The 22,610-nt window shown below is 54.0% G+C and overlaps 1 protein-coding gene across 1 annotated transcript in view; it reads right to left on the bottom strand.

The window, feature by feature from the left end:
* Nucleotides 1–5,626: 5,626 nt before the first annotated feature.
* NKAIN1 (sodium/potassium transporting ATPase interacting 1) overlaps nucleotides 5,627–22,610 on the bottom strand; it is a 34,975-nt gene continuing 17,991 nt past the window's right edge. Inside the window, exons 2-7 of the mRNA XM_032709999.1 lie at nucleotides 17,250–17,387; nucleotides 16,636–16,716; nucleotides 14,618–14,815; nucleotides 13,580–13,640; nucleotides 10,574–10,655; nucleotides 5,627–7,613 (exon numbers count right to left, since the gene is read on the bottom strand). Coding sequence (XP_032565890.1) covers nucleotides 7,604–7,613; nucleotides 10,574–10,655; nucleotides 13,580–13,640; nucleotides 14,618–14,815; nucleotides 16,636–16,716; nucleotides 17,250–17,387 — 570 coding nt within the window. The 3' untranslated portion in view covers nucleotides 5,627–7,603. The remainder of the gene's footprint in view (nucleotides 7,614–10,573; nucleotides 10,656–13,579; nucleotides 13,641–14,617; nucleotides 14,816–16,635; nucleotides 16,717–17,249; nucleotides 17,388–22,610) is intronic.

The following is a 22,610-nucleotide window of genomic DNA, read 5'->3' as shown; positions in this document are numbered from 1 at the left end:
GCACTGGAGCTTCCAGGGCTGTCCTGGTGCTTCCCAGCGCTGAGCTCCCAGCTGCTCCCCACAGCTCCCGGTTCGGTCTCCATTTCACGGATGGGAGGCTCAGGAACACCTGGATTAGGAGCCTCACTGCCTCAGCGGGATTTGGAAGCAGCAAGCCCGTGCTCACAAGGGCTGATTCACCCCCTGGAGCTGCCCCTGCTCCTCCCGGGAGGCTGGAGAGGGAGGAGGGCGGTGGAGCAGCACCCGTGGAGGTGCCTGGCACGGGTGGAGGTGCCTGGCACGGGTGGAGGTGCCTGGCACGGGTGTCCCCAGGTTTGGGGTGGTGGTGCCCCTTCTCCGGGATGCTGGCAGCCGGGATTTGCCCGAGTGCCGCTGCAGGGGGTGTTGGCAGGAGCACCCCCGGGGGGAGGATGGATTGCAGAGCCCCCTGAGATGTCTGCTTTGGGGGGCCCTGAGCTTTGGCTGCGTGTTCTGCCAACCCCAGGTGGGAATTTTCCTGTTATTCCCTGTTCTCGCACCCACCTGGACTGTACCTGCGTGGATTTAGTCCAGGTCACACCCAGGCCTCACTCCGTTCCATTTTTAACCCCTTTCTGGTGCTCTGGAGCTGAAAACTCGCTGATTTGGAGCTGGATCTATGGCAGGGCCACAGCAGGGTGTTGCTTTGCTCAGGCAAAGGCTGCTCCTAGAGAGTGATGGGTCCACATATTTTATATATAATACGTGCATTATTTTATATATTGATGTAAAATTATATATTAATAAAATACATATATTCACAAAATATGTTATATATATGCACTCATATATATACTACATGCATATATACACATGTATACATATATACACATGTATATGTGTATATATACATATATGCATATATATACGATCATTAAAAATATATCTATAAATTATTTTATACATTTATATAAAATTATGTATTAATAAAATATTTTTTATATATTTGCAAAATATGTTTATATATATGTACACATATACATAATATATGCATATATACACATGTGTATATATGTGTGTATATATGCATATAATATACACATATATACGTGAATATATAAAATATTATATCAATGAAATATTTAATATATTTATATAAAATTATGTATTAATAAAATATATTTTATATATTCACAAAGTATGTTTTTATATATATACACATATATACACAATATATACATATATATGTATATATGTGTATATGTATATACTTATAATATACACATATATAGGTGAATATCTAAAAATAATATATATGAATTATTTTTTATAAAATTATACATGAAATATATTTATATATTCATAAAATATATTTTTATATATGTACACATATATACATATTCATAGGTACATACATACATATATAAATATAAATATATATTTATATAGTTATGTATGGAATGAAAAAATCCTTTGTGTGCCCATGGCTGCACTACATCCAGCAGGGAAAACCCTGGAGCTGCCATCACATCCCTGCAACATTCATGGGAGTGAACACCCATCCATGTGTCACCTTCCAGCTGGGAGCAGAGGTGACAGGAGCACTGCCAAGGGCATCTTCCTGGGCATGAAGGGCCGGGCATTTCGGGGGCCTCCCACCCGTGCCATGGGTGAAGCGGGTTCAGGAGGAGGGTGTCTTTTAGGGTTGCCACATCTCCCACCTGGGAGGGACCCCTGGAGAACATCCCTCCTTGCTAAGGAATCAAAGGAGGAAAAACAAGGCCCCAAATAATCAATTTACCACCAGGAGCAAGTGTTGAGCTTCCCTCCGAAGGGCAAAGCAGCGCTCTTCCATTCTCCCACTGCATCCCACAGCCTCCCTCCTGCCCTGCTCCCATTCCCTTGGAGCTCAGCACACCTTGGAGCAGGGCAGCTGGATGCCCAGCTCTCCTCGAGCCCCTGAAAAGCCTCTCTATGCCTTTGTGTGGGGCTGTGAAAGCGGCTCTTTTCCTCCTCACCATCTGTGCCACGCTGGGGTCCAGTGGCCGCGGGCGGGAGCTGGAGCTTCTGCTCAGGGTAAATTAATCCTTTGTTGCTCCTCAGCCACTTCTTTGCCGGGCTTGGGATGGGAGAAAATCGACTCGTTTTTCTTCCTGCCCTTCCTGTTTAGGGTGACACAGGCTTTGTTCACGGCAGCGAGCGACACTTGGACTCTGTAATTACAGTCCAGCCCCGGCAGGGCAGGGGACAGGGGCTGGGAGGGGGGACTGGCTTGTCCAGGGTGGGAGGGGTTCAAAGTGAACCCCCCCAGGACTGGGAGCACTGATGCAATGCCCACACTCGCTGCTTTTTTACATTTGAGGTGTCCCGGTATTTTTGAGGGCAGCAAGAGCGTCACTGCTGGGAATGTTGGGTTCACATCCTGGCTCCAGACTCAGGTGGGAGCAGGATGAGGATGTCACACGGTGCAGGTGGCAGGTGACATTCATGTGATCATTTTTATTTGGAAGAATTTCCCCTGCTGCTCTCAAAAGATAATTATGGCTGTAAAACCAAAGGTTCCAAACCTTTGCTTATGAACTGGAAGATGTCTCTCAGAACTAAAGATTTTAATTGAAAATCACTTTAAGAAGCCTATTTCAGCCTCCAGTTTGGTGCTCACCTGCCCTTAACAGTCCTTATTATAAATCTACTTATTTTAAAAGGGTTTTTTTCTGTTATTTTACTCCCAGGGAAGGAATCACCTGTGTGGGCAGCGAGGGAAGAGGCAGAATCCAAGGTACAGGGGGCAGACCCTGGGCATGGAGAGGCCAGAGGTTGGAGCACCGTTACTGTTGGAGGCTCTCCTGGCATGCCTGGGCAGGCTGCAGAGCTGGGACAGGCTGGGCAGCATGAGGTTGTTTGGCAAGAGGCAGATCCATGGATGTGGGCAGGAAAACAGGTTCCCTCCTTCATCCCAGCTGGGGAGGAGGAGAGTGGGATGGTCCAACAGTGTGTCCATGGGATGTTCCAGCAGTGTGTCCATGGGATGCTCCAGCAGTGTGTCCATGGGATGTTCCAGAAGTGGGTCCATGGGATGCTCCAGCAGTGTGTCCATGGGATGCTCCAACACTGTGTCCATGGGATGCTCCAGCAGTGTGTCTTTGGGATGTTCCAGCAGCAGGTCCTTGGGTGCTCCAGCAGTGTGTCCATGGGATGCTCCAGCAGTGTGTCCATGGGATGTTCCAGCAGTGTGTCCTTGGAATGTTCCAGCAGTGTGTCCATGGGATGCTCCAGCAGTGTGTCCATGGGATGTTCCAGCAGTGTGTCCTTGGGTGCTCCAGCAGTGTGTCCATGGAATGTTCCAGCAGTGTGTCCATGGGATGCTCCAGCAGTGTGTCCATGGGATGTTCCAGCAGTGTGTCCTTGGGTGCTCCAGCAGTGTGTCCATGGAATGTTCCAGCAGTGTGTCCATGGGATGTTCCAGCAGTGTGTCCACAGGATGCTCCAGCAGCAGGTCCTTGGGTGCTCCAGCAGTGTGTCCATGGGATGCTCCAGCAGGTCCATGTTGGTGCTGACCCACTTCTTCCCATGGCTACAAGGTCTGATTGGCCTCCCGTTGCCATAGAAACAGGCCTCCATCCCTGCTCACCCTCCCCAAAACAGCTCCTCCCCCTCCCTGGGTTCGAGCCAAGGGACACCACTCTGGCTGGATCAGTTTGCACCCACACCCCCCATTCCCCACGGAGGTACTGGGTGCTGTCCCCCCTGCCCCAGAGGCTGCACCCACACCAGGGGTCCTTTGTGTCCCCTCCCTGGGGACACTCCCCAGCTGGAGGCTCCTTGTCCCCCCCGTGTGTGTGGGGACACAGTGGGGGCCACCTTCACCCCCACCCTCCCTGCCTTGGCCAAACCAGCCCTGTCCCCAGGGTGCTGGCACACCCTGCTGTCCCCCTGGCCAGGGCAAACACTGTAGCTCTTCCATCCCTGGACACCCCACTAAAATCTACGGATTTTAGGCCTGGAAACCTGTTTTTAGTCTTTTCTATTAAAGTCCAGACCCTGGGGATGGGATCTCACAGCAAAGCCAGTGGGACCTGTGGGTGACCTGGTGACATCCAGTTGGCTCAGGGCCACCCACCCTGGCCCAGGGACACCCAGGGCTGCTGGGGATGGCTGTGCTCCAGCCTCTTCCCATGCCAGCTCCTTCCCACAGGGATAGAGATTTGGGAACCAGTGGGAACAAGACAACACAGGCATTGTGTCCCCAAAATGCTGGTGACAAAATGTCACGGCGAGGAGTTGTCATGGGGAGCTCAGCCTGGGGAAAGGAGCTGCCGTGGTTCCCAGTGTCACTGGTGACACTGGATTTGCTGCCCCAGCCTCACCACATTCCACATGATACAAAAATAAGATTTCATTCAATGTCATTACCCCCGTCCTTCCCTCTCCAAGCTGGAAAAGGTTGGAATCAATTGAACACAGGGCAAGTGAAATGACTTTGGATACTTGCAATGAAACCACGTGTGGAGTAAACATCACCCCGAAGGGGCAGCTTTAAACTGGATCAAAATTGCTGCTGTGGTGATGGAAAATGGGAATATCTGGGGAGAGAAGGAGACTTTTCCAAGGGGCTGTGGCCACAACCCAGGGGATCCATATCCTCCCTCCTGGCAGGCCTGAAAAACTTGATTTTGGGTATCCAGCTTGCAAAAACAGCCCAGAGAGGGTCTTAATATTATTCTGGGGGGCGGGGAGGGGGGGTGTTACTATTTATTTGGGGGGTTATTAATATTTCTTTGTGTGTTTATTAATATTTCTCTTAGGAGAAGGGAGATTGAAGCCCCCTTGGCTGCCCCCATGAACAGGGATGGGTCGTTCCAGACACCAGTATCCCACACCCAGCCTGAAGGATGCTGCTGGGACCCCCACCCAGCCCAGAGGACGGTGCTTTGATGCTTTTCTTCTTATTTTAAAGGTGGGTTTTTTTCTGTTATTTTACTACCAGGGAGGGATTCACCTGTGTGGGCAGTGAGGGAAGAGGCAGATTCTTCCCAGGGCAGCATCCAAAGAAGGGCTGGAATCTCATGGGGTTTAACAAGGCCAAGTGCTGCACCTGGAGCCCCTCTGCTCTGGAGCCAGGCTGGGAGAGCTGGGGGGGTTCACCTGGAGAAGGGAAGGCTTTGGAATGACCTCATTGTGGCCTTGCAATGCCTGAAGGGAGCAGACAACAAAGATGGAGAGAGACAATTTCCAAAGGCCTGGAGGGACAGGACAAGGGAGAATGGCTTCAGACTGACAGAGAGTAGGTTTAGAGTGGATATTAGGAAAGAATCCTTCCCTATGTGGATGGTGAGGCCCTGGCCCAGGTTACCCAGAGGAGCTGTGGCTGCCCCTGGATCCCTGGAAGTGTCCAAGGCCAGGCTGGAGCAACCTGGGACAGTGGAAGGTGTCCCTGCCCATGGCAGGGGATGGTCTGGATAGGCTTTAGGGTCTCTTCAAACCCAAACCATTCTGTGATTCTATAAGATGGGGAAAGGTGGGGGATGCAGAGCCCTTGGGAAGGAGGTGGCAGCGTTAACGGGGGGCAAAAGAGCAAAAATTAAAAATAAGTAAAGAAACCCCCACCCCGCCACTTTTTAATCGACTGAACTGCTCGGGGAAGTGCCAGAAGCAGAACAACATCAGCTGAAACTTTCCTTCGACTTTTATAATTACGGAATAGAAAAGAAATCCTGGGTTCACATTACAAATACAGGCTCATAGAAAACCAAGCCAACGGAAAGAAAAGAACAAAGCGAAGGTGGCGGAGCGCCGGTGCCTGGCTCCCGCCGAGCCCGGGGCAGGGAGCTCTCTCCAAGAGTCTTAGAGGCCAGCAACCTTGTCCTTCTGCTTCCTGATGGATTTGAGAAGGGTTTGGAGCAGGGGAGTGTCTGCCAGTTCCATCCCATCCCATCCCATCCCATGGCAGGTCAGCGAGAGGATCCTTTGTCCTGGAGAGGAAAATAAACCCCAAAAATGCTGCTGGTCCTGGGGCTGGGCAGCCCTTGGGGATGGGGATGTGTTTTGGGGGACGAGGGGGGATGCATTGCCTGAAAAACACGGTTTTTCTCAGTAAAAAGAGGGAGAAAGGGTGGATAAATTATTGCCTGTAGAGTTCACAGCTCGGCTGGAGGCGGCACAGGGGCTGTGGGGTGGCTGCAGCTCATCCCAGCTCGGGGTGGTGGCACTTCACCTCACTGGAAAAAATCACTCCAGGGTGAAACAAAAAGTCCCCAAATACCCCAGAACTGAAGGACAAACACTCAGGAGTTGGAATTCATCTGACACCCCCTGCTCCCCGATGCGAAGGGTGGGCTTGGGGCCAGACCCAGGGATCCTGAAGGAGCCTCATCCCACCTCCAGGAAAAAAATAAAAGAGAACAACAGGGCTGGTGGAGCTGGGATGTTTCAGGGAACTTGTTTTTTGGATCCTGCTTTTGAGGCTTTTCCTTCCCAGCTCGTTTTCCTTTGCTGCCCAACACACCTCCCACATTCCACCCCCCCCAAAAACATTCCCCTCGTGCCAACATCCCTCTTCTGCCACTGGAGCTGATGATGAATTTGCCACCGAGACCCCCCCGTGGATGAAGGGGCTGGAGGGAGGCCCCTGGGTGAGAGGCTGGGGGGCACAGGGGCAGCCCTGGTGGGGGCACAGTGTTGCTGAAGGCACGATGTTGGCCTCGGGAGGGGCTCAGCCAGAGTCTACTCAGGCACTTCAAATTAAATAAAAAACCCAAACCGATGATTAAAAAAAAAAAACCAAACCAAAAAACAAACCAACCCAAAACATTCATTAGATTTGTTAAAACAGCCAGAAAGGGGCTGCACCAAAAGCAGCGTCGCTATTGCCGGGTTGGAGAGGTCCCCCCAGGAATGGGGGAGGGATGAAGGGGCTGGCAGGGGGGTTTTTGGGGTGCTGTGTGTCCTCCCCTGTCCCCAGATTTGGGGGGTCCAGGAAAGATGCTGCTGTCCAGCTCCAGCTCCTCGAGGCTCCTCTTCATCCCAGACCAAGCCCCTTCAATGCTGTTTCATCCAACTGGGGGGGGCCTGGAAAATTCCTTCTGTGAGCAGATCCCCTGTTTTTGGAGCCAGTCCGACCCCCAAATCCAGAGTTTCAGGAAATTGTCCCAACCCCACGGAGGCCGATGCTGCTCTGTGTGCCCTGCTGTCCCCAGAGCAGTGTTTGTCCCCTGCCCCTGGTCCCAGTTTGCTCCAAACTGGTTGGTTTTGCCCCACTCCCACTCCGGGCTCCCGGCACACCGGGAAGGGCCCCTCTGCTCCAAGGAGAGCCAGGCTGGGAGAAACAGAACAAAGAGTGTCCTGTGAGCATTGCCACCTCCTGCGTGTCCCCCTGTCCCCATCCCGGGGGTGCTGGAGCCCAGAGGGGTGGCACAGCTTGGGAGGGATCCCTCTGTGTCCACCCCCCACATCCTGCTGGGAGCGGTTTGGGATCGGAGGCCTCCAGGCTGGGACAGATGTGCAGCTCCTGGCTCCGTTCTGGGGTGTCGTGGGGTGCTCCTGGGGGTGTCTCCCCCTCTCCAGGGGTTGTGTCATCGAGGGTGTGGTGGCTCCAGGGGGGTCCTGTCACCGCTGGCTCTGGGGCCGGATCCAGGGCAGAAGGAGGTTACCCGGACCTGGGAATGGAGAGGAGGAATCAGGAGAGTGACCCCCCCCCGTGTGTCCCCCCTGGGGACAAGGGGTCACAGCCGTGGGCGCAGGGACCTGCTGGGCTGACTCGAGGGGGGCTCTGAAAGGGCCACTGCCCTCCTTTCACCCCCCAAAAATGTCAGAGAGTGACAGAGGCCAGGCTGGGGAGGCCCAAGGGGTTGATGCCCCCGCCATGGTGACACAGTGTTTTTGGGGTTTATTCTTTTTATTTATTTATTTATTTATTTATTTATTTATTTATTTATTCATTTATTTATTATTATTTATTTTCATTATTATTGTTGTTGTTGTTGTTGTTGTTGTTGTTACTACTACAGCTGCTACTATTGTATAACACTATATATAATATATCTTATTATATATAATATAAGAAGATATATAATAATATTATATATATTATATATCATATGTATAATATATAATATATAATATATATAATACATATAATATATAATAGATAATATATAATAATACCATTAGTACTATTACTACCACCATTGCTATTAGTCTCGTTATTATATATTTATTAATGTCAATTATTGAACTGTTCTTATCTCACCCCCCAGGTTTTCCCTTTCCGATTTTCCTCCTCATCCCATCCCCGGGGGGGGCTGAATGAGCCACTTTTTGGGGGGGCTTAGATGAAACCATGACAGATCATGACCAGAATCATGCCCAGTCCTCCCCCATGGGGCACTGGGGAGTCCCCCCACCCTCCACACACCCCTGTCACAACTGCCCCAGGTCTCAGCTCCCAACCCGTGTTTCCCGTGTGTTACAGGAAGGATTTTAGAGCAGAGAGCCCCGCCCGGGGGGGGGAGGGCGGTCACAACACATTTAGGGCCTGGTGCCACCCTGGTTGGGCAGGAGGGACCCGAGGGGACGAGGGGCTGCCGTGGCACATCCTCCTCCTCCCCTGCGCCGCTGCTCATTAATTCAATTAGGGCTAATTGGAAGCTGCAGAACGAGCTGTAATTCCTGGGGCTGTGGCCCTGCCGTCCTGCCCAGCCCGGCCCTGGGGACACGAGTGGCCTCCCCCACCCCCCGAGCCAGGACAGCCCCTTGTTTGGCCTCTCGCTGGTGGCACAGAGACCCCCCAGGTCCCTCCCCGGGATGGGGTCCCCACTGTCCCTCACCCCTTGAGTGCCCCTCAGGTGCCACCTCGGGGGCAGGATGAGCCCCCCAAGCCTGCAAACCTGCCTTTGCTGTCAGGGGGATGGGGGCACCTTGTATAAATTACAGTAGCATTAATTAGGGTCATTAACAAGCTGCTGGGGAAGGCTGGAGGTCGGGGGAGCTGCAGCACAGCGACAAGGTCCTGGTTGTGACCCCCTGGCACCCCAAAGCAGGTCCCTGCCATCACCTTTGGGTCCCCTAGGTGTCTAAAATTGGTGTTCCCACCACTTAAAATGGATATCCCAGCTGATATCCCCCCAAATCCTGAGGTTCCCACCACTTAAAATGGATGTTCCGGTGGATATTCCCAACTCCTGCTGCCCTGAGCACTCATCCAAGGGTGGGCTCCCAACTGGGGGAGGGATTATCCCTCGCTGACCCCCAGGATGTGGGTGCTGGCACCATCCATGTCCCCACCCCACCATGCCCCACTCAGGCCTTGAAAAAATTATTCCCCAGAAAATTATAAATAAAAACAATAAAATAAAATTATGTGTTACTTATAAATATAAAATCATATGTAATTTAATATAAAAATGTTATTTATATATTATATAAATTGGAATGGCTGTCTATACTATATAACCTAATATAACCTATATAACCATTACATAATATATACTATAATATATATAATGCACATATAGTATATATAATACATAAAATATATTATGCATATATGCATATATAATATATATTGTATTTTCATATTATTTATGTATTATATATTATATTATTTATTATATATTATATAATGCATAAATAACATAACATATTATAATACATAATATAATACATATTATATTATATACATATATAGTATATATAATATATAAAATATATTATGAGTATATGCAGACATATTATATATATTATATTTCTACATTATTTATGTATTACATATTATATTATTTATGTATTATATTACATATAATACATAAAATACATTATATATAATTATATATTATGTTATATAAGTATATAATATATATATTGTATCTATAACCTGAAGTAATAATATAAATAAATAATAGAAGAATAAAATAATAAATAATAATGAAAATAATATAAATAAATATAATTTATAACATAAAATCGCATATTATTTATTACAAAATAAATTAAAAATAAAATTCTAAAATACTGGAGTAAATAAAAATGATAACCCCGGAGGGTTGGGGGCTCCAGGGAAGGACCAGCTCCTCGCAGGGGGGCACAGAACCAGGCTGGGCACATGGGAGAGCCTGGCAGTGCCCAGCACTGTCACAGATGCACTTGTTCCACCACAGCCCCTCTTTGCATCTCTAATTGTGCCCTTGAATTTGCATACAAGGCTGCAAATGTAATTAATTTTTGGCAGCGGGCAGAGGTTAATTCCTTTAGACTTGGCAGCCTTATCTCGTTGGAGTGTTTGCCTAGTGAAGCTCAGTGGGTGAGGGAGAGGGGGAAGGAGTCAGCTGTGCCTCTCGGAGGAGCTGCTGCTGCCCCGGGGCACTGCCAGGGTGGGGCTGAGCACAGACACCCAGCAAACCCCAAACCATCCCCCAGAACTGCCCAGCCGGGATGGAACCTGAGCCCAAACCTTTTGGGCTGTGAGGGTGCCACGGGAGGATCTCAGTGCAGCGCCTTGGCACCTCCTGAGCACCCTGTGGCTGCCCCTGGATCCCTGGAAGTGTCCAAGGCCGGGTTGGACAGGGCTTGGAGCAGCCCGGGCGAGTGGGAGGTGTCGCCCCTGCCCGCGAGGACTCACGTGTAGAGCGGCTGTAGCTGTAGGTGTGACGTCTTCTGTGGTGCCTGGTACCCGTAGGAGTCAAAGCCGCCGATGAAGTCGACTGGGGAGAGCGGGGAGAGCAGGGAGTGAGCTGGGAGGGCACAGGGGGGGTTCCCTCCCTGCCTCCCTCCCCACCCTGAGGGCACCCGTGGGGTGCTCAGCACCCCAGGCTGCAGCTGCATCCCAGGGAAGTGCAGCGTCTCAGCGAGCAGCTGGGGAATCCTGGGACCCCTTCCAGGGCTAATGGGACTCCAAGAGAGCTGGAGAGGGACTTGGGGTAAGAACCAGGAGCGACAGGACAAGGGAGAGTGGTTTCCCACTGACACGGGTTAGATGGGATATTGGGGAGGAATCCTTCCCTGTGAGGGTGGGGAGGCCCTGGCACAGGCTGCCCAGAGAAGCTGTGGCTGCCCCTGGAATCCCTGGGAGTGTCCAAGGCCAGGTTGGACAGGGCTTGGAGCAACCTGGGCTAGTGGAAGGTGTCCCTGCCCACATGGAAGGGTGGAAGCAGATGGTCTTTAGGGTCCTTTCCAACTCAAACTGTTCCATGATTCTATGATCCTGAGTCACCACAGCCCCCAGGGAAGTGCTGCCTCCCGGGGAAATCAGAGTCACAGACTGGTTCAGGTTGGAAGGGGCCACTGGAGATCAGGCAGCCCAACCTCCCTGCTCAAGCAGGATCCCCCAGAGCTCATCCCTTGGGATTGTGTTCAGATGACTTTTGACTATCTCCAGGGAAGGAGGCTCCACAACCTCCTCTGGAAGCCTGAAATGCAGCACCCAGGGAGGCACAGCACCCTAAGGCACTGCAGAACCCCCGGCCAGGGCATCATCCCAGGTCAGGGCAGCATCCTGGATTGCTGCAACATCGCAGGTCATGGGGACACCCCGGGAAAACACCAACGAGAAACAGAGGAAAGAAGCTGGAGCAACTTGCTGAGATCCTTGTGCTCCCTTCTCACCGCAGCCCTTGCGCTGCCGGCAGGACAAAGTGGGTGAAATTACCTCTCACGGTCTGCAAAATGGGCATTTAAGGAGAATTATGGGGGAATTACGGCTCGTTTAAGGCTGTCACTTATGGGAATTGCAGACACAATAGATCAGCTTTCACTGCCGAGATTCCCGGCCCTGCGGCTCATCCCCATCCAAAGCCCATCCCCGGCCCGAGGAGCCCCGGGGCAGGGACAGTGTCAGAGCCCAGCACTGCGAGCACTTGGTGTCCGGGGGTGCCCCGACTTCTCCCATGACCACCCAAGTGTCCCCAGACCTGAGCCCTGCCACTGGCACAGGGATGGGCACCAGAAAAGGGGGATCCAGCCTTTCCAGGACTCGCAGCACAGCCCATCCCCCCCGGAATAACAAAACACGGAGCTGTGCTGGGGGTGGGTTCACACGCGGGTGTCCAAGAGCAGGGAGCTCACGGGGGACCCCACCCCTCCTGGAGTATTTATCTTCCCCAATTAATATTCAGCCAGCTTCCAGTTTTGATGCCATCCATCCATTTCCAAACCTAATAAGATATTCCATTAAAAAGATGCATTTGCATCCTGGGCTGCAGCAGCATTAATATTAAAAGTGTGTTGAATGCAGGAGTTTGTTTGAATGCAAACACGCTCTGGAGCCACTGCTGGTGCATAAACTCCTTTGCTGGCTCCATGGGTATGGAAACACCTTATTCCCACAGGGAATAGCCACTTTCACATGGAGATTTTGCTTTTCTGGTTACCAAAGGGGGGGGGGGAAACACGGGGATGCTGCGACCTGGAACCCTCAGGTCTGGGCTGGGACCACTCGTGGGTCCGTGGCACTCATGGGGTGCTGATCCCAGTGTTGATCCCGGGAAAGAAACTTGATCCCAAGCGCATCTGGGTGGCTTTGCCATGTGGAACATCCCTGCCTGCGGTGGGGCTGCTGAGATCTGCCAGCTGGCAGGAATTAATTAGTGGCAGATGAGCTCTTAATGCACTTGGATGGCCACAGCCTCGGCCACCCGGTTAACTGGGGTCGGGATGTTTGTGGGGTCGTGCTCAGACCGGGAAGAACAACACAGGTTGGATAGAAGTTACCCTGGAACTTGGCTTAAATTGCTGGTTTTCCACCTGTTTTGGGGTGAAAAAGCAACAGGGGGGGGGCTGTGTGGATGCTGGCTGGGGACACACGGTATTCCCAGCTCATTGTCCCCAGTCCCCCGTGGTTGTCAGGGAGGAGGAAGGTGGTGGCTGGTTCTGGGGGTGTGAGCAGGGAGAAAGGTTCTCCCACATTCCCACGGGGCTGGAGCTGCATGAGGAGCATTCACTGGGAATTTTTCAGGGTGTGGAGGTGGCTCTCACACCACAGGGTGACACTCCCTGCTGCTGCTGAGACCAGGGACCTGGGGGAGATGCTCCAGCCCAGGGGAGATGCTTTGTCCTGGGAGAGGCTCTGCTCTGTGGGAGATGCTCTGTCCTGGGGGAGAAGCTCTGAATTTGGGTTGGGGGGAGCAGTGAGAGCAATGCTGACCCCAAATCCAAACCCTGAGCTGCTGCACACAGGGGTGAGCACCCCGAATTCCACAGGAGCTGGATGCAGTGCAGTGGTGCTGGTGTGGGGACAAGGGACAGGACTGGGACCACCTCAGCCTCTTAGTGCAGGAATGAAGCCTGATCCCACGTTGGATGGAACCAGTCCTGTTCCTGCACCCAAGGGCTGTGAGTGCTGTGATGCAGCAGCTCTGGGCTCCCTGTCCCTGTCCCCCTCCTCCTGGGGTGCAGCACCTCCTCGAGGCTGTGCTGGTGGCACAGGGTGGCACATCACACCCCAGCACATCTGCTGCACCAGGGATGGAACTATGAGGCAAAAACCCCAACCAGTGGGATTCCTGACCCTGCCTGCAACCCAGCCATCACTGCCCCAGCCAGAGCTGCCACCCTGGAAAAGCCCAGGATGGCATCAGCCGAGGCTGTTGTGCAGCTCAGCCCCACACAAACCCACAGCCCAAGCACTTACAGCTGTCTTCCTCCTCCAGGAACACTTTGCTGACGTAGCAGGCGTAGACAAACCCAAAGAGCTGGGGAGACAGAGAGGGCAGGGAGAAGCTGGTTATGGGGGTGATGGACGACACAACCAGAGGGTGTTGGTGGGGGACAGAGCTGGGTGCTGTGAGGGGGATGTCTGGGGTGTACTGGGGGCACTGGGAACATCCTGAGCCAGAGCCCATCTCCAGTGGGTCGGGGTGCTGCTTTGGGATGCAGGAGGTTGGATGTTTCAGATGTCCTGGGGTCACAGGGATCTAAGGGGGGACAGGCTGGCACCCAACTGGGATGGCAGCACTGGGCACCCCTTTGGTGGGTGCAGCTGCTCTGAACCCCACCTCCCTTTAAAGCTTCATTTTCTTGCAGCCTCCCAAGGCTCTCAGGGAGTTTTGCATCCAGGTATGTCCCACTCCTGCTTTCCCATGGGATGACACAGCCCCCAGGAAGGGGGGACCCTCCCTCTCCGGTGAGCAGCACGTCTGGGTGTGTTACACTGAGAACTGTGAGCACACGTCTGGGTGTGTTACACTGAGAACTGTGAGCACACGTCTGGGTGTGTTACACTGAGAACTGTGAGCACACATCTGGGTGTGTTACACTGAGAACTGTGAGCACACATCTGGGTGTGTTACACTGAGAACTGTGAGCACACATCTGGGTGTGTTACACTGAGGACTGTGAGCACACGTCTGGGTGTGTTACACTGAGAACTGTGAGCACACATCTGGGTGTGTTACACTGAGAACTCCCAGGTTCCTGCAGCACCCAGCCCACAGCCCCCCAGATTTTGGGATGGGTAACACCCCTGGGTGCTGCTGGCATGGGCTCTGTCTGCTCCTCCCTCCCCAGCCCTGGGGACACCACCCTTGGAGAGAACATCAAACACCCTGAGGGGTGACAACACACTGGGACATCTCCGGCCAGAGCAGGGTGACTCTGCCCACCCCGACCCCGCCACTCCTGCTCTCTCAGCCACAATTTGGGATGAAGGACGAGGGAGGGGTGCCCTTACCGCCAGGAATATCTGCGTGGCACTGCTCACCACCTCGATGTACTGGTAGTCCAGCAGGCAGCCGCTGACCGTGATGACGTGGTGGTCCTCGGGCGCCAGGTTGGAGTTGAGCACGGGGGTCACCAGGCAGCCCGGCCCGTTCTCCATCCACCACGAGCGGTGCAGTGAGGTATTGAAGGTCATGATGAAGTCTCGGTCCTGCAGGAGGAGGAGGAGGCACAGGCTGTGGAGCTGAGCCTCTTTGCAGGAGGGTTGGACAGAAAAAGGGGTTTTTCCAACCCAAGGGTGCTCTGTGGGGCCACGTGAACACAGAGCAGGGCGTCTCCCTGACCTGCAACCAGTGTCCAAGGGGTTTGTGGCTTCCTGCCGTGCTGCTGGCATGGACCATCTGGTCCAGGTGACACGAGGATGGCACAGAGTGGTCACCAGTGGGGCAACTTGGGAAGCAGCTGCTTGTGGTGCTGCTGGTCACATCCAGTGCCCCGAGAGACAGGACCATGGGACCACCCCCCTAGCATGCTCCAGGGATGCAGGGCAACCCCTGCTTCTTCCCTTAGGGTTTTGGGATGCCACCCCTTCACTCCCATCCCCACAGAGCCTTGTGAGGGTCCCCCACACACGTCCCCTCCTTGTTACCCCCTTACAAGCTTTGGAGCTCTCCCTGTGTCCTCTCCACTGCAGCTCTGAGGTGTCAGTGGGCGAGCAGGACCCCCCTGCTGCAAGGCAGGGCTGCAGGGCTAATCCCCACCCCCTTCCTGTCCTTTCCCACCCCATGGAGGGGCCTCATTGCCCAGCTGGATGAGCCTCCACCCCAGGGAGAGTCCCCCTGGTGCCTCTGGGTGAGCCCCCAGCCCAGGGAGGCTCCTCCCAGTCCCCTTCTGCACCCGCAGCCCTCGGATCTGGGGGATGGGGAACCTGCTGAGCATCCCTTGTAGGAAATCACCAATCTGGGATGAAAAGACTTTTGCTGGTGGGTGTGGAAAAAAATAGCAAGAGAGTGGGTTGGGGTGTGTGAAGCTGAAGGACGTGGGTTCAGGTGCTGGAAGCAGGACCAGGGGGTGTTCTGGCATCACAGAGTGATGGAGACTGGGGATTTCCACCACATCCTCCCCCACCCATCCTCCGTGCCTGCTGCTCACATCCAGCACTTCAGCTCCTTAAAGAGCCTCAAATGACCCAGAGCAGCCTGGGAAGATGGTCTCAGCCACGGAGGCCCCCCAGGAGTGCTCTCCCTGCTTTGGCAGTGGTTGTCCCGTGCCCTCTGTGATGCCCCAAACAGGGAACAACATCCTCAGAGCTGGGGATGGGATGGCAGAGCAGGGCACAGCTTGGCAGTTACCTCAGCCATGGGCTGAGGGTGCTCAAACCATCTGCTGCTGCACTATCCCTGGGTGAAGTTCTGCTCTTTTTCGTGTAAAAGCTGTGATTTAACAGCCCAGGGTGGGGTGGAAGGACAAGGAAAGGCATAACCCAGTCACATGCTCACCCCATCACCACCAGCTGACTTCCCAAAGCCATTAATGATGTCCAGCCACTGCTGGGGACTCCAGGGCTGAGTGGAGCTCCTGGAGTTCCAGAAGACCCTGTAAATTGGGTGTGTACCCAATTTACCCTGTAAATTGGGTGTGTACAGCAGGGGGGTCTCCTCTTTCCACTCACTGCCCTCCCCAGATTCGAGTGACTCTGCCCCAAACTTTCCTGTCATTGCTCATCCCTGTTCTTTGTGTTCCTTCTCCACTTTATCTCCTCACTGGCACACTGGGAAAGGGGCACCTGCTGCCACCTTGGTCTGCACTGTCTGTCTGTCCCTCCCATCCCATGGGACCCTCTGGAGAGGCACCCCCAGCACACGGGTGGGTGCTTTGCTGCCAGGCTGGGGGCACCCACAGCCTCTGTGTCCCTTCTGAGGGAGAGACAGGGAGCAGGGAAGGAAGAGGGGAAGGGCAGGAGAGCAGGAAGGGTGGGAAGAGGGAGGGAAGGCTGTGGGGAGGATGAGGAGGCAGCTGGGGGGGGGTTACCTGTGACAAGCGCCCGACCTCCAGGTAGAAGCAGATGATGAAGGCGTTCCAGCCGACCCACAGCACCAGCCACACCGCGTACTGCGGGGAGACACCGTCAGGGACCCCTGCCCCACCCCCTGCATCCCTCCTGCTGCACCCCATCCCTTGGGATAGACCCCTGCAGGGCACAGGGGCCCGAGGTTGCTGGTTGAACCTCAAGGATCAGGAGTTCAATTCAAAGATGGTCTTTAAGGTCTTTAACATTCTCTGATTCTGTGCAGGGATCTGGGGTTGGATCATAGGATCACTCCATGGTTTGGGTTGGAAGAGGAGTGGAAGATCACCCAGTTCCACCCCTGCCATGGGCAGGGACACCTCCCATTAGCCCAGGTTGCTCCAACCTGGCCTTTGACTCTTCCAGGGTTCCAGGGGCAGCCACAGCTTCTCTGGGCAACCTGGGCCAGGGCCTCCCCACCCTCACAGCCAACAATTCCTCCCCAATATCCCATAACCCTGCCCTCTGCTAGTGGGAAGCCACTTCTCCAGACATTCTGTTCCAAGCAATCCAGGAGGGAACCGGAGCCATTCCAAGGGGGATGATGCTGCACCCGGGCACCCACAGCAGTACCTACCATCATGAGGTATCTGGATCTGTACTGGATGGTCCCAAAAATGCCCAAAATAACGGCCATGATGTGTAAAAAATTTGCCAGGATCGGGGCCCACTGGTATCCCAGGAAATCAAAGATCTGCCTCTCCAGCGCCGCGACCTGCGGGAGAGCAGGGGGGGAGCAGGGATTAGAGCAGGACATCGGTCACCACGGCAGCTCCTGGGATGCTGAAGGCAAAGAGCAGCTGGAAATGGATGGGGAATCCCACGGATAATTAGTTGCAAGAGGCTGAAGTGTCTGAGTGATGCATCGGCCGGCGACAGGGTTATTGGGAACGTTTGGAGCTGAGGAGGGGAAAGCAAGGAGGTGTCAGCTGGTCACCCTGCCAGCATCCTCTGGGCCTCAGTTTCCCCACTCCTCAGGGCTGAAATCACTCTCAGGAAGGGGTTTGTCAAGGGAAAAACCTCCTGCTCTGGTCACGGGTACTTTGCAGGTGGTTTTCTGCCCATCCCGGGTATTTTGCAGGTGATTTTCTGCCCATCCTCACCTGCCTTCCCAAGGACTGCTGCTTTGATTGCCCTCACCATTTTTAATCCATAAACAACGATGTGCTTCGGCTGATCCCACACTGTGGGATCTGGGGAGATCCACCCTTTATCCCAGCACTTGTTGACTGCTCTCTCTGTTGCCCTTAATTACAGGATTATCTCCAAGAAAGGTGGGAGCAAAGGCAGGGTGGGAGCACCGGGGCATTCAACAGTGGTTTTAAGTTAAAAAATGGAGATTGGATGAGACCATTGAATTTTAGAGAAGTTTGTAACAACTTTCAGAGAAGTTCAGGGTGCTGGGACACTGCAATCCCTGAGGGTGCCCGGGCAGGAGGGGGGTGCAGGGCTGGAGGAAATGGGATTTTTCCAAGGTGCTGGCACCAGTTTCAAGTGGGAAGGAGCTCACCTGTCCCCAAATCACCCCTTGGTTGTGGCACCTTCTGCAGATCCACCCCATTAATCCAGGTAGTTTTCCCAGTCCTTTCTAATCTCCATGACAAGGCTGGGAGAGCTGAATCCTGCTCTGGCTGTGCCAGGAGGGTTGCACAGACACCAGGGAGCACCTTGGCCATCCCATTTGATGTGTTGAGGGTGGACATCCCTCGTGGAACCTGGGTGGGCAGTGCTGGGCCCTGGGATGAGCATCCCTGACCCAGCCCCCTTGGAGGGGAGGTGTGTCTGCAGCAGCCTTGCAATCCCAAATCCTCTCTCCATTTCTCTTGCTGACAGCCCACCGCTGTCCCACCACTCCTTGAGATGCCCCAGATTATTAATGGCTATTAATTATTCAATAATAATAATAATAATAATAATAATAACAACAACAATAACCCCTGTGAGCTCCAGGGCCCTCCCCACCTCCCTGTGCCTCAGTGTCCCCTCCTGGTGCCACACAGCTCATCCTCCCTTAGAAAGGGGGACAGTTTATCCTCAAGTCTGCAGGAGAAAACGGGCTTTACATCCCCCCTCCGTTCCCCAGCAGCAATCTGGGTGTAGGGAAGCCCCATCCCAGTGCTCCCTGGAGCTCCTGTGGGGGTTCCCAGGCATCATCCCTCCTGCCCAGCCCCATTCCACGTGTCCCAATAACAGGAGGGAATAAATGAGGTGGCAAAAGTGCTTCCCTGAGTGTTCCACGAGGACAGACCACGTGCTCCAAACTTCTTTAAAGTGCTGAAAATGCAAATAACAAGCTCTTTATAAACATTAGTTGCAACTATTAAAACACGAAACGCACAGAACCCACTTCCTTGGTACGGGAAGCACAGGGAAATCAACAACTCCAACCCCCCCTGATGCTTCTTTTCCCACTTTGGGATGTCCCCCTGTGGTCTCTGGATGTGCAACCACCTCAGTCTCCCCACCCATAAAACACCACGTGCCCGTTGAATTGGCTTTGTGAGGGCTCTATTTAACACCTAGTTTAGCCCAGCTCCAGCCCGGGACCGTGGTGTCCCATTCCCAACCCTATCCCTGGGATAGGATGTCCCTGGTTTCCATTAAAGGGGCCACGAAGCCGTGGAGCAGCAGAACCCAGGGAGCCCCTGGATCTGTGGAGCTGGGACAAGGCTGTTTGCACTGAGGCTTAATTCACTTCCACGCTGTTTAAACTCTCCGAGGAAACAGCCTCTGGAAATACTCACAACCGGGCTGTAAATCTTTTAAATTGAGGAATGTAAATAATAAATGACGCAGGGAGAGCCGCGCTCGGGGCTTTGCAGCCACCCATCGATCTGGGGGCTGTTGACAGAGCTGCTTAGCGGGAGCTGGAGGGGAGCTTTGGGCACGGGAGGTGCTCCAAGCTGAGGGATGGGGCTGGGAAGAGCCTCTGGGAGCATTCCACAGAGCTGGAGTGATGACTTTGCACCCGTGCAGCTCCTTAATTCCAGCCTGTCAGGCCAGGCCAGGCTGAAGGAGAAGGAGCTGGGAAGAGCCTGGTGGAACCAAATCCTTCTTCACTCCAAGGAGAAGCAAAGTTAGAGGCAAACCCCATGTTTTTCCCATGGGTGAGTAGGGGCTGCTGATTGCACTGAAAACTCTGCTGGACCCCCCTGGCAGGTCACACAGTGCCCTGTGGGTGTGTTATTCCAGCTTATTCCCCCCAAGAAGACAGAGCACAGAGGCAGTGAGGCTGCAGCTCCCCGGCTCTCACCTCCTGCCACAGCCCAAGGCATCCCAAGGACATCCCCAGGGTATCCCAAGGACATCCCCAAGGCATCCCAAGGGCATCCCCAGGGCATCCCAAGGACATCCCCAGGGCATCCCCAGGGCACCCCCGCAGCTCAGGAGCTGCTTCCTGAGTGGGAAAACTGAGGTACAACCAACAGGGAGAGAGGGGTCCAGGTCTGATGATCCCTGCACGGGAGGGAGAGAGAACCCTCAGCTCAGTGATGCTCCTGCCTTGCTCCAAGCTGAGCTCCCTGGGCTGGTCCAGTGCCTGGAGCATCCTCACTGATCTTCTGGGGATGAAGTGTCCCCAAGGGAATGTCAAGACACCCCAGCTCTGTGTGCAGCCACCACCAGTCGTTTGGTGACAGAGGCTCTGGCTCTGGGGTTCAGTGTCACCCCAAACACAGCAAGAGGCATCTCAGGACGCTTCCCAGCAAACTGGGGATCAGCAGCATCCAATTCCCCCAAACCTAAGGGCCTTGTGGAGCTCAGAGCATCCCCCCCAGGCTGCCCTCCTCCTGGGAGGGGGGTTCCCCCTGCTAATTGCACCCCCACCCTCATTAAGACCCCGTTCTCCCCTCCCAGCTCCCACTGCAGCTCCTGTGGGTGCAGGGCCGGGATCCAGACACTCCATCCCACTGCTAATTAAGATAAACCTGCAGCTGATCAATGCAATGAGTTTTAGGGCTCCCTCTTAATTAAACACTCTCTTGTTCATCGATCGGCCCCAAAAGTTCCCTTTGCAGCAGCAAATCACATCCATGAGCTGGGGGTGGGATCCTGCTCCTGCTCATCCCAAAGTGCTGCCTGCAAGGATTTGGGTTTCAGCAGGAAATCGAACCTGTGACAGTCCCTGGGGAGGCTGAGGCAGGAGGGGACATGGGGGCTGCCCCTGGGGACAGGAGCTGTGGGCCTCAGCTCAGGGCAGGGCTGGAGGAAAATGGGATTTTTCAAGTGGGAAGGAGCTCACTTGTCCCCAAATCACCCCTTGGTTGTGGTACCTTCACCTTCTGCAGATCCACCCCATTAATCCAGGCAGTTTTCCCAGTCCTCCTTAATCCCCATGACAAGGCTGGGAGAGCTGAATCCCACTCTGGCTGTGCCAGGAGGGTTGCACAGACACCAGGGAGCACCTTGGCCATCCCATTTGATGTGTTGAGGGTGGACATCCCTCGTGGAACCTGGGTGGGCAGTGCTGGGCCCTGGGATGAGCATCCCTGACCCAGCCCCTTGGACACTCTGCAGTGCTATCCCAGGAACCTGCCCAGCAGCTCCCACTTCTGCTCTCTTGGAATCAGAGAATCCCAGAGTGGTTTGGGTTGGAGGAACCCTCAAAGTCCATCCCATTCCACCCCCTGCCATGAGCAGGGACACCTTCCACTAGCCAAGGTTGCTCCAACCTGGCCTTGGACACTTCCAGGGATCCAGGGGCAGCCACAGCTTCTCTAAGCAACCTGGGCCAGGGCCTCCCCACCCTCACACACAACAATTCCTTCCCAACATCCCATCTCTCCCTGCCCTCTGGCAGTGGGAAGCCATTCCCTGTGTCCTGTCCCTCCATCCCTTGTCCCCAGTCCCTCTCCAGCTCTCCTGGAGCCCCTTTAGGCCCTGCAAGGGGCTCTCAGCTCTTCCTGGAGCCTTCTCCTCTCCAGGGGAACCCCCCCAGCTCTCCCAGCCTGGCTCCAGAGCAGAGGGGCTCCAGCCCTGGAGCATCTCCGGGGCCTCCTCTGGACTCTCTCCAGCAGCTCCACGTCCTTGTGCTGTTGTTCCCCAGGGCTGGGGCAGCTCTGCAGGGGGGTCTCACCTGAGGGGGCAGAGGGGCAGAATCCCCCCTCCCTGCTGCCCACGCTGGGGGATCAGCCCAGGGCAGGGGGTTTTCTGGGCTGTCAGTGCCCATGGCCAGGGCACGTCCAGGTTTTCATCCACCAACCCCCAACTTCTTGGCAGAGCTGCTCTCAGTCCCTTCATACCCCATCTGTGCTGGTACTGGACAGTGCCCCCAGGTGCCAGAATCTCCCCTGGCGACAGGGAATGCGGAAAAGGGGATTTTTAGGGGATCTTTTTTCCCCACCACAGAAACTGTAACTCCCCGGGACGTGGCTCTGACATTTGCAGGCAGGAGCAAACCTGCCCATCACCTCTCCAAGGCCCTTCACCACACCACGGAGCAGGAGATATTCCCCTTTTTGTTTTTTTCCCAGAAAGAGGAAAAAAAAAATAGACGGAAGAGAGATTCCATCCCGGGAAAAAAAAAAAAGAAAAAGAAAAAAGGATCTTCCCTGCAGAAAACACCCTCCCTAAAACTGCAAAGCCCTGACATTCACCTGGTGATGGTGGGCAGGACGATGGAGCAGGCAGAAGGCTGGATGATGCTCCCAGTTCCCTCCCAGTTCCCCGCTGCTTTCCATCCCCGCAGCAGCATCTGCGCGTCGGGCTGAGCTCAGCCCCCGCCCTTCCCCTGCGGGCCGGGCCCTCACCCCCTGCCGGGTCATTATCCTGCGCTGGGTGATTTCCTCCCGCTCACCATATGCCCGAGGCTCGCCAGGGATTTAGCTTTTCATTTCGCTGCTTTTCGAAGAGATTTGGGGTCTTTATTCCCCGCGTCCTGCGGCCAAAGGCGCTGCGAGAGCCGCCGAGCCCCTCCCGAGGGTTTGGGGCAGAACCGCTC

Source organism: Chiroxiphia lanceolata, chromosome 24 (assembly GCF_009829145.1).
Source record: "Chiroxiphia lanceolata isolate bChiLan1 chromosome 24, bChiLan1.pri, whole genome shotgun sequence".
Taxonomy (NCBI): domain Eukaryota; kingdom Metazoa; phylum Chordata; class Aves; order Passeriformes; family Pipridae; genus Chiroxiphia; species Chiroxiphia lanceolata.
The sequence above is the reverse complement of the archived record's forward strand: the minus strand, read 5'-3'. Positions and strand labels throughout refer to the sequence as shown.